Source organism: Nycticebus coucang, chromosome 13 (genome assembly GCF_027406575.1).
Source record: "Nycticebus coucang isolate mNycCou1 chromosome 13, mNycCou1.pri, whole genome shotgun sequence".
Classification (NCBI taxonomy): domain Eukaryota; kingdom Metazoa; phylum Chordata; class Mammalia; order Primates; family Lorisidae; genus Nycticebus; species Nycticebus coucang.
This window is the reverse complement of record NC_069792.1, coordinates 69,327,222-69,339,793: the sequence shown is the minus strand read 5'-3', so window position 1 is coordinate 69,339,793 and position 12,572 is coordinate 69,327,222. Positions and strand designations below refer to the sequence as shown.

Here is a 12,572-nt window from a genome sequence, read left to right as displayed (position 1 = left end):
TGGTATCAGGGTGATGTTTGCTTCATAGAATGTGTTGGGGAAGATTCCTTCATCCTCAGTTTTTTGGAATAATTTCTGCAGTACAGGAATAAGCTCTTCCTTGAACGTTTGATAGAATTCTGGAGTGAAGCCATCTGGACCAGGGCATTTTTTAGTTGGAAGCTTTTTTATTGTTTCTTTGATCTCAGTGCTTGAAATTGGTCTGTTCAGGAGCTCTATTTCTTCCGGCTAAGTCTAGGGAGAGGGTGTGATTCCAAATATTGATCCATTTCCTTCACATTGTCAAATTTCTGGGCATAGAGTTTCTGGTAGTATTCAGAGATGATCTCTTGTATCTCTGTGGGATCAGTTGTTATTTCCCCTTTATCGTTTCTGATTGAGGTTACTAGAGATTTTACTTTTCTATTTCTAGTTAGTCTGGCCAATGGTTTATCTATTTTATTTATTTTTTCAAAAAACCAACTCCTTGTTTCATTAATTTTCTGAATGATTCTTTTGTTTTCAATTTCATTGATCTCTGATTTGATTTTGGATATTTGTTTTCTTCTACTGAGTTTAGGCTTAGATTGTTCTTCTTTTTCCAATTCCATAAGATCTCTTGTGAGATTGTCGATGTGCTCTCTTTCTGTTTTTTGAATGTAGGCATCTAAAGCGATGAATTTTCCTCTCAAAACTGCTTTTGCAGTATCCCACAGGTTTTGGTAGCTTGTGTCTTCATTGTTGTTATGCTCAAGGAAGTTAATGATTTCCTGTTTTATTTCTTCCTTCACCCATCTGTTATTCAACAGAAGATTGTTTAATTTCCATGCCTTTGGGTGGGGTCGAGCATTTTTGTTAGAGTTGAGTTCCACCTTCAGTGCCTTATGGTCTGAAAAGATACAAGGTAAAATTTCAATTCTTTTGATTCTGTTGATATTTGTTTTGTGTCCCAGGATATGATCAATTTTGGAGAATGTTCCATGGGGTGATGAGAAGAATGTATATTCTTTATCTTTGGGGTGGAGTGTTCTATATGCGTCTATCAAGCACAGTTGTTCTAGGGTCTCATTTAAATCTCTTATATCTTTGTTTAATTTCTGTTTAGAGGATCTGTCCAGCTCTGTAAGAGGTGTGTTAAAGTCCCCTGTTATGATGGTATTATCAGATATCATATTGCTCAGACTGAGTAAGGTCTGCTTCAAGAATCTGGGAGCATTTAAATTGGGTGCATAAATATTTAGAATGGAAATGTCTTCTTGTTGTAGTTTTCCCTTGACCAATATAAAGTGACCATCTTTGTCTTTTTCGACTTTAGTTGCTTTAAATCCACATGTATCTGAAAATAAGATTGCAACTCCTCTTTTCTTCTGAATTCCATTTGCCTGAAAAATTGTCTTCCAACCCTTGACTCGGAGCTTTAATTTGTCTTTTGAAGCCAGGTGTGTTTCTTGCAGACAGCAAATGGATGGCTTGTGTTTTTTAATCCAGTCAGCCAATCTGTCTCTTCAGTGGGGAATTCAAGCCATTAACATTTATTGAGATAATGGATAAGTGTGGTAGTATTCTATTCGTCTTATTTGGTGAGAGTCCATTGCTTAGTTTTATCTTTTGCATCAGTGTGGAGGTTAGGTTCTGTCCTTTGATTTCTGAGTTCTTACTTTGCTGCTGATCCATTGTGGTGGTCAGTGTGCAGAACAGGTTGAAGTATTTCCTGTAGAGCTGGTCTTGTTGTGGCGAATTTCCTCAATGTTTGTATATCCGTAAATGATTTGATTTCTCTGTCAATTTTGAAGCTTAGCTTAGCAGGGTACAGAATTCTGGGCTGAAAATTGTTCTGTTTAAGTAGATTAAAGGTAGATGACCATTGTCTTCTTGCTTGGAAAGTTTCATTAGAGAAGTCTGCGGTCACTCTGATGGATTTGCCCCTGTAGGTCAACTGGCGCTTACTCCTGGCAGCTTGCAGAATCTTTTCTTTTGTCTTGACTTTGGACAGGTTCATCACAATGTGTCTTGGAGAAGCTCGGTTAGAGTTGAGGCGACCTGGGGTCCGATATCCCTCTGAAAGCAGTGTGTCAGAATCTTTGGTGATGTTTGGGAAATTTTCTTTTATAATATTCTCTAGTATGGCTTCCATTCCTCTGGGGCATTCTTCTTCCCCTTCTGGAATTCCTATAACTCGTATGTTGGAACGTTTCATAAAGTCCCATAATTCTGACAGTGAACGTTCTGCTTTCTCTCTCTTCTTTTCTGCCTCTTTTACTATCTGAGTTATCTCAAAAACTTTGTCTTCTACCTCTGAAATTCTTTCTTCTGCATGGTCTAACCTGTTGCTGATACTTTCCATTGCATCTTTAAGTTCCCTGATTGACTGTTTCATTTCCTTCAGCTCTGCTATATCCTTTTTATATTCTTCGTATCGTTCATCTCTGATTTGATTCTGTTTTTGGATTTCCTTTTGGTTATTTTCCACTTTATTAGCAGTTTCCTTCATTGTTTCCATCATTTCTTTGATTGTTTTCAACATGTGTATTCTAAATTCCCTTTCTGTCATTCCTAACATTTCTGTATAGGTGGAATCCTCTGCAGTAGCTACCTCATGGTCCCTTGGCGGGGTTGTTCTGGACTGGTTCTTCATGTTGCCTGGAGTTTTCTGCTGATTCTTCCTCATGAGTGATTTCTTTTATCTGTTTCCTTGCCCTAATTTTCCTTTCACTTCCTCTTGCTCTTTAAGTTCTTGTGCCTGTGGACTAGGTTGTGGGAGATACTGCAGAGGTGGCCACTGGTCACGCTGGGCTGTTGAGCAGCTGTGAATGCCTGGCCTGCCAGAAGTTGTCTTTAATACTCTTTCCCTCTTTGTTTCGGTTTCCCGGCCCTCCAGGGCCAGTCTGCAATGCCGGCTCAGCCACCGGTTACCTAATATTTACATTCTTTATTCTTTCAATTCTACCTTATTAAAATCCAATGTGTACTTTATATTATAGCACATCTCTATTTGAACTAGGCGCATTTGTCTGTTTGATAGAGTCTCACTCTATTGCCCCGGGCTAGAGTACCCTGGCATCAGCCCAGCTCAGAACAACCTCAAACTCCTAGGTTCAAGGGATCCCTCCTGCCTCAGCTTCCCAAGTTGCTGAAACTACCAAGTGCCTGCCACAATGCCCAGCTAATTCTTCTATTTTTAGTAGACAGGGTCTCACTCTAGCTCAGGCTGGTCTCAAACTCCAGAGCTTGAGGGATCCTTCGGCCTTGGCTTCCCAGAGTGTTAGGATTACAGGCATGAGGCATGTGCTGGCCATGTTTGAAATGCTAAATAATTGTATGTGGCTAGTGGTTATAGAAACACATTATTTTATACTACAACATATCTCAATTCAGATAGTCAGTTTTCATAGGAAATATCCTTGCCTTATTTTAGACTTAGATTAAGATCATATTTAGATTTCACAAAATTTATAGTTGAAAAGGTAGCTCATATATTTAAGTTGTTCCAAACATTTATTAACAGAAGTTATCCATGTCAAGTAACTGTATCAAGTTATTGTTCTTAAATTTAAATTCATTAAAACTAAAAATTCATTTCCCAGATGCATTAGCTATCTTTCAAGTATTTGGTATTCACGTATGGTTAGCAGCTACCCTATTGGTGTAAAACTGTTTCTAGATAATGCAGCAAAAAATTTCGAAAATTAAATTTTTTTCCATTTTCTTTTTAATTAAACCTCTTCTAGTTGAAGGACAAGTATGGAGACATCTGTTTTTCTCTTAGAAATTATAACCTACAGAATGTTCCACAGAAACTTAGGCAATTCCTTTGAATCAAAATAGTTGCCTCCTATTTCCAAAATTAAGTGCCCCAACCCCAATGGAGAGAAAGCTTCAACTCTCTTTCTTGAGTGAAAATAGCATAATCCTAATTGCCACCCAAGCTAGAAACTTCATGATTACCTAGTTGTCACTAAATCCTGTTTAATTAGTTACTTTATTTCTCTACCTTTATTTTTTTCTCTTCTACTCTGCCTTCAACTGTTGTTGCCTTAGTACAGGTATATGTCTTTGAACATCTAAATGTTCAATAAAGCTAATCTTAAAAATACAGCCCAGGGTTTTTTTGCTTTGTTTTGTTTACATATATAATCACCTTATAACCACCACCACCCAGACTGAGATACAGAACATTTCCAGTACTGTATATTCCCGGCCCCTCAGCCACTCCTTTACCCCTAGTAACTGCTAGCCTGATGGATTTCTAATTAATTTTACCCTTTTTGAACTGCATGTAAATTAAATTACACAGTGTATGCTCTTCTGTCTGGCTTCTTTTAGTCAGCATATTATCTGTGAGATTCATCCATGTTGTTACATATACTAATAGATCTTTTCTATTATTTGAATTTTTATAAATATTACAAAATTTATCCATTTATTCTCCTGGTGGTGGGCATTTCCAGTTTTGGCCTATTATGAATACCGCTGGCGTGAAGATTAATAATATTGGTTTAAGTATGAAAAGAACCTGAAATAAATACTAGATATATGTTACTTCTTTCCCTCCACTACTTCGGAGTTACAGTAGAAAGTGATGGTGCATGAACTACATAGAATAAAATTAGACACATTCAAAATCAAGCCTGCATTTTAAACACAAGACATGCCATGTATACTTTCAATCTTATACATGTCGAGTGCAGGCACAATAAATTCATATCACATTAAAGACCGCAAAGATTGACACAAACATTAACACAATTCATATCACATTAACGGCCACAAACATTGACACAAACATTAACACCAAATGAATAACAAAATTTGATTATGTTTATTATCACATTTTAGCATCTGCTCTATATTAGAAAATATCAAGAAGAGGTTAAGCCAGTTAACAAGAACAAAAACCGCTACTGCCATCTTACTAACCCTACAAAACAAAGCACCTAAAATGTAGTATGTAATCTTAAAAGGTATATCACTTAAGAGGGGTTATAGAAAGTTGTTTAGTATTACTTTGGCCACTGAAACAAGTTCAGTAAATTTTAGCACAAGAAATCTTTACTACTTGGTAAAATTAGCACCAGCTTATTTCCCATTTTCCCTAATATCACTACTGCTAAATACAAGTCAAGATAATGCTTAGGTCTAGAACTTAGAAAGGAGTGCTAATTTGCAAGGATGTGTTGAATTATCCTTCAACATAAGAGATAAAATTAAATCAGATCTAAAATCAATGTTTTATGAAAATTGATATAATAGTAATTAATATTATTTCCTTCTTCAATAAGTTACTTTTTTCTAAACTAAATGTTCTAAAGTATACTCAATAAAAGTTATTTTATTTTATTGCTAATGGGTTGCTTTTCCAGTATTGTAAAGCAAAAGCAGAATGCCAAATATTATACTAGTTACTGCTCAGCTATTCATTCAATACCCACATATACATATGGACAGTGAACCTGAACCTTTAAAAAAAAATTTTCTTTTGTGCCACTTGCATTTTATACTACCACAAAGCTATAGATGCATAAGAAGTGAAAAAGATGAATGAAATTCACATTTTTGTTCTTACCTCCCATTCTCTGGCTGCTGCTTGATCACTAGAATCCTCATTTGTTTCAGACTCCTCAATCTTTTTTACTATTATAAATCCAGGCTCTCTGGTACATTCACCAGTATCTTCTGCATATATTTCTGGACTCCACTGAATGAAGAATGCATACAAGTGATCTGTCCTGTTAGGGGAAGTTTTAAGATGATTAATAGACCTAGAATTCTGTGCTGTCAAAATTACAAAATTATATTGTAAAATATCTTGATAAAATGTAAAGACTTAAAATATACACAAAATATAAAATGCTTTATATAAAAGATAAAGCCCACTATCATGAAGATGTTAACTTAAAATTTATTTGGCTCTGTTCTGTCAAGTTGGTTTTAAAACAGTATTACGATTTTCCTTGACATGATTTTGACTTGTTCAGCTGCTATGAATAGTAACATTTTTCTTATCTAAAGACACTAATGATAGAAAAGGAAATCAGACATACAATTTTGAACTCATTGACTCAATAATCTAATAATCTAAAATACAAGTAAACAATTTACTAGTTGCCAATTTTGAAACCTGAACATTGTACAGAATTTTTCTAAGTTAATAGAAATTTAATGTCCTTATCATCTCTTTTTTTTTTTTTGAGACAGAGTCTTTTTTGTTTACCCTCAGTAGAGTGCTGTCCTGTCATAGCTCACAGCAACCTGAAACTCTTGGGTTCAAGCTATTCTCTTGCCTCAGCCTCCCAAGTAGCTGGAGGCTACAGGCACCTGCCACCATACCCGGCTATTTTTAGAGACAAGGTCTCGCTCTTGCTCAGGCTAGTCTTGAACCCATGAGCTCAGGCAATCCACCCACCTCAGCCTCCCAGAGTGCTAGGATTACAGGTGTGAGCCACCGTGCCTGGTCCTGTCCTTAACTTTTAAATGATACCAGGAATGCTAGATGGGAACTGATGGTGTTCACAGATAAATGATCTATAAATCTCTGGTTCCATAGCTCAGCGCCTGTAGCTAAAGTGGCTAGGATGCCAGCCACATACACCAGAGCTGGCGGGTTTGAATCCAGCCTGGGCCGGCCAATGACAATTATAACCAAAAACAAAAAAAAATCCGGGTGTTGTGGTGGGTGCCTGTGGTCCCAGCTACTTGGGAGGCTGAGGCAAGAGAATCGCTTAAGCCCAAGAGTTGGAGGTTGCTGTGAGCTGTGACATCAGAGCACTATACGCAGGGCGACAGCGTGAGACTCTGTCTCAAAACAAACAAACGAACAAACTCTGGTTCCCCTTTTCAACATTTTGTTTACTATAGTAAAGACAGTTTGCATTCCCTGATAAACAGATTCGAGAGTGAAACACACATTTCAAATATCGATGCTTTATTTGCTTTAATTATAATGAGTTATTGAAAAAGTTTTTATGGGGTCGCGCCTGTGGCTCAGTCGGTAGGGCGCCGGCCCCATATACCGAGGGTGGTGGGTTCAAACCCGGGCCCGGCTGAACTGCAATCAAAAAAATAGCTGGGTGTTGTGGCGGGCACCTGTAGTCCCAGCTACTTGGGAGGCTGAGGCAAGAGAATCGCTTAAGCCCAGGAGTTGGAGGTTGCTGTGAGCCGTGTGACGCCACGGCACTCCACCGAGGGCCATAGAGTGAGACTCTGTCTCTACAAAAAAAAAAAAAAAAAAAAAGAAAAAGTTTTTATGAAAGTGTCACCTAACATATACTAATCGATAATACTGGTTCTGGACATTGTATTTTCAATCAAACAATTTTTTAAACTGTGTGGCAGCTAACATGTTAAGAGGATGCTAAATTTCATCTTTAGCTCATTTTTCATTTTATATGCATATAATAAAGGCCAGAAGCTTAATAATACTAATTTTTAATAAACATTAACCAAAGTATAGAGATAAAATTAAAAATTTCATGTAAGAATAAAAATGAAGCCAAGAACAAGGAGAGGAATCTAAATATTTATATTAGTTTTAATTAATACAGTAAATTTTTCATTTTAGTCATTTCAACATCACTGGAAAATTTGAAGATCTGGCTCTGTCCCTTTCAGGTTCATGAATTATGCAAATCATAGCGTATTTTAAAATTAACCCCATTTTGTTGAAGGCACACACTATACTTGGTGGAGTGGGAGGAGGAGAGAGAAGCACTTCATCATCGTATCCCTGAAAGCAGTAGTCTTCAAAGCGACAAGACTCTCCAAGAGGTGCGCTCACTGAAGACAGCACTAAAGGAATCGGTAGTCTTCAAAGCGAGAAGACTCTCCAAGAGGTGCGCTCACTGAAGACAGCACTAAAGGAATCGGTAGTCTTCAAAGCGAGAAGACTCTCCGAGAGGTGCGCTCACTGAAGACAGCACTAAAGGAATCCGTAGTCTTCAAAGCGACAAGACTCTCCAAGAGGTGCGCTCACTGAAGACAGCACTAAAGGAATCGGTAGTCTTCAAAGCGACAAGACTCTCCAAGAGGTGCGCTCACTGAAGACAGCACTAAAGGAATCGGTAGTCTTCAAAGCGACAAGACTCTCCAAGAGGTGCGCTCACTGAAGACAGCACTAAAGGAATCGGTAGTCTTCAAAGCGACAAGACTCTCCAAGAGGTGCGCTCACTGAAGACAGCACTAAAGGAATCGGTAGTCTTCAAAGCGACAAGACTCTCCAAGAGGTGCGCTCACTGAAGACAGCACTAAAGGAATCGGTAGTCTTCAAAGCGACAAGACTCTCCAAGAGGTGCGCTCACTGAAGACAGCACTAAAGGAATCGGTAGTCTTCAAAGCGACAAGACTCTCCAAGAGGTGTGCGCGCACTGAAGATAGTACTAAAGGGTCAATTTCTTTATCTTCAACTTCCGTACAGTACTCTTTGCTGATACTACTGTGTCTAAAAACATACAGTTAAGATACTTTACAAATTCCCTACTCCCTTTTATTAAAGTACTTATAAAATATGGCCATACTGTCACCAATTCATACTTTTACAATGGAACTTGACTTAAAGTACAATACTTCTAGATAATCCAAGATTTGTGTAGAGACAAGGAACGGTTACAACGACTTGGCAGTATGTCCTTTCACATTAGGTGGTGTCTAATTCATTGATTTCCACAAAACTGAAGGAGTTGGCTGATGATCACTAAAAATAATTTTGATGAAAGATGATTAAGTAATTTTTGGAATTATGTATAAAAACATGTTTAAAGAATTGAGTGACATTGTAATTCTCTTCAGTCTCACTAACTTTTATATAAATAAAGCTGCTCATACTTATAAAAAATATAAAAAAAGGAAGGGGCAGAAGTAATGCTGAGTCCTCTCATCCTTTCAATGAACATATTCAGCAAGGGATGCATAAACTAATTATGGGAAAAGGTTCATCTAACTCCTTAAGATATGCTGGGAACGATGGCTTATATCTGTAATCCTAGCACTCCAGGAAGCCAAAGCAGGAGGATACCTTGAGTTCAAGTAGTTTGAGATAAATCTGACCAAGAATAAGACCCCATCTCTTTGAAAAGCAGAAAAATTAGCTGGATGTGGTGCCAGGAACCTGTGGATCCAGCTACTCAGAAGGCTGAGGCAGAAGGATGGCTTGAGCTTAGGAGTCTGAGTTTGCTGTGTAGGCTGATGACAGGGCATTCTAGCCTCAGCAACAAAGACTTTCTCACAAAAAAATAAAAAAAAAATAACCAAAAATATGCATTTCCTATAATATTTTACTTTTGGGGAATAGTAATTACGACAAGTAATAATTTATGTTTCTTTTATCAACTGTGTATCAGTAATAATTGGAATGATAAAATTTTCTTCTGCGCGTAATTACACTTGGAACCATGTAGTTGTGGTTAGACAATTTTCTCTTGGATTTCTGTATGTCTTGAGTACAGACACTGAGTACCTTTGTTCAGCAGTATTTTTCATAGGAAACATGAAGCATAGCATGATCTTAGAAGAGACAATATCTGTGTAGCAAAGGGTAACTACAAAAGGGAATGTAATTAAAAATGTAGCAAATTCAACTAAAAAATTAGGAACTAAATTATTTCCGACAGATTTAATGTCAATTTTAATCATGAACTATGTTTCAAAGTACTGTCACTGGCCTTGTAATGCACAACATAAATTAAATTCATGGAATCTCTGTAATGTTGTCAAGCTTTCTTATTTATTTACTTTTTACCTTTCCTGTGGCACAGCAAACCAATATTCATGTTTCTTATCCCTCTGGGCATACTGCTGCATTGTGGCACTTGCTTGAGATACAAATGTTTTCCTCATTGGCTTTCCAACTCTGAGACACAAGAACTTATGTAATCGATGCCTTCTCTTTTCTTTTAAAAGTGCAGAACCTAAAATTGAGATGCAAACAGTGTTTATCCAATTCTCATACGCCATACTTTAGATTAGGTAATTTTACCTCCAAAATTCTGACAAATGACTATAGAATAAAACCTCACTTTACTGGTACCCTGGTCAACTCCCATAACTAACTTGTATTTTTTTCTCCATCATAACTAAAGTCATAGATACAGCCAGACTAAAGTTAACAGAAGAGTCAATTAATAAACTGAAATTATGTCTAAGGATATTAGGAAAAAACGTAAAAGCTTCAGAATATTTTTTGCTAAATTTCTGTAACAACCATCATAATTATATATACATGCTACATATATAATTTTCTGCATATTATCTGTCAGTGTTTGACATCTAAATAACTTTTAGAATTTTTTTTAAATTTCAAATTATTATAGGGGTACAGATGTGTTGGTTACATGATTCCTTTTATACTGCTTGAGACAAAGTTATAAAGAGTGCCCATCACCAAGAAAGTGTATTATGTACCTGTTAGGAATGATTTCAAGCATCCCATCCCACTCCCCCCCAATCCCACTTGCTTGGTTTTTCCTGAGTTTTACTTCCATCTGTGCACATGAGTGCTGTTCTGTTAGCTCCAATTTCATAGTAAGTACACGTAGCATTTGTTTTTCTATTTTTACAATACTTCACTAAGAGAAATGTCTCAAGTTCCATCCAGATTGTTACAAAAGGTATTAATTCATTTTGTTTTTATGGCTGAGTATTTCTTTATGTACTCCATGGCATACATGTACCACGTTTTATTAATCACTCATGAACTGATGGGCACTTGAGTTGATTCCACATCTTTGCAATTATAAACTGTACTACAGTGAACATATGAGTACAAGTATCTTTTTGATAAAATGACATCTTTGCCTTTGGGTAAATACCCAGTAGTGGGATTGCTGGATCAAGGTAGGTAGGTCTTTGTAGAATGTTGAAAGGAATACTTTAACATGGTTATTACAGACAAAAACTCAATAAAGTTTCTGAAGCTTTTAATGCATTCAAAAGTATGATAAAACAGTCAATAATATACAAGATTCAGCCCCTTGTTTGAACAGTTAATTAATAATGAATTATTTCATAACTCTTCCAACCAGAGATGATAATCAAGAATATACTGTGGGTCTGACAATATGGGTGACTTTAGGACATTAACTAGCTTGCGAAGGTAGCATACTGTGGAAAAAAGAGCACTTAGTTACAGTCAGGAGATCTGGGCACATGGATCATTATGAAAGCTTTGAGATACACAAAAATATCATCAACAAATGTAAAATCCACACAGATGGAAACAAATGAAGCCTCCCAGCAACACTGATAAAGTGAGCAAGCTGAATCAGAAAGGATGCTGTCAACTGTGTTTCTTGCAAGTGAAATAATGGACCATAAGAGTCTGTCTCAAAACTTCCCTAGTGATCCACATACTAGCCATGGCTTTTTTTCCTGTGTAGTATTATGCAAAGAACATAATCTATGTGATACCTACTATTTGCATGTGGTTAAAAGGGGGAACTTTCACTGTTCTTCCCACAATTATATTCTATATTTTTATTGTTATTGTACATTTTGCTATATTACAAAGTCATAAAGACCAGAAACTCTGAATATCTCCTTATTATAGAATATTGTTACTTAAAACTAATTTTCATTCCAAACAAACAAACAAAAAAAGAAACCAAATGGCAACAAATTAGAGATATCTATATAAAAATATCCATCAAATTTTCTCCTTTTAGTATTTGCTTATAATAGGACCTTCCCTATCCCTATTAATCCTCCTGAATCCCACAACAAACCTATTAAAAGTAGTCTGCCACACTTCTGGGTTAAATAGAATCCATCATTTTATCTTTTTCGAGGGTTTCAAAATACAAGGCAACCAACAAATGTAGTCAAAGATATTTAAATACAGACATTCACATAACCACTCTATATCATCAAAGATAAGAGATGTCTTAACATATGAATTATTAATAACTGATTGCCTTAACAATACATAAATGGTTAAATAAAGTTGGGAGCCATTAAAACCAAGTTTTTAAAAAACTGCAATGACATGGGAAAATATTCACGATATAAAATGTTAAATGCGAGACACAGAGTACAACACCACATATAGAATAATCCTGAATGTCTATTTAAAAAAAAAAACACATCTGTAATGATACAAATAAGACCAAAATTATAAACATACATATGTGGTTGTATTAATATACACACATACTCATACCCCCAAAGATCTATAAGAAAGACAAATATACCAAATGTTAACAGTGATCATCCCTGGGTGATGAATTCCAGGTAATTTTGTAAATTTTCTAGAAACTTCTTATGTTTGTCAAATGATGGTTAATGAAAATTCATTAGTTCTGAATAAAAATAAAGGATTACAGAAAAAGAAATGGTCAATCTTTTTTTTTTTTTGAGACAGAGTTTCACTATGTTGCCCTCAGTTGAGTGCTGTGCAGTCACAGCTCACAGCGACCTCAAACTCTTGGGCTTAATGGGTTCTCTTGCCTCAGCCTCCCAAGTAGAAAAATATTCAATCTTTTTTAGAATTTGTTTCAAATAAATGAATCCTTTAATATCCACTGAATAAAATCTTTAGGACTTCAGTATCTCAAATGGATGACACAAAGGATTATATACTTAACCAAATCCTTGTTCATTGCTGGTGT

The 12,572-nt window shown here is 36.2% G+C and overlaps 1 protein-coding gene across 8 annotated transcripts in view; it reads right to left on the bottom strand.

Moving 5' to 3' along the window:
• OXR1 (oxidation resistance 1) overlaps positions 1–12,572 on the bottom strand; it is a 470,813-nt gene that overhangs the window by 27,672 nt on the left and 430,569 nt on the right. For all 8 annotated transcript variants that reach the window (XM_053558779.1, XM_053558783.1, XM_053558787.1 and 5 more), the window contains 2 exons: positions 9,710–9,878; positions 5,543–5,705 (listed from right to left, as the gene is read on the bottom strand). In XM_053558779.1, the coding sequence (XP_053414754.1) occupies positions 5,543–5,705; positions 9,710–9,878 (332 nt within the window). The remainder of the gene's footprint in view (positions 1–5,542; positions 5,706–9,709; positions 9,879–12,572) is intronic.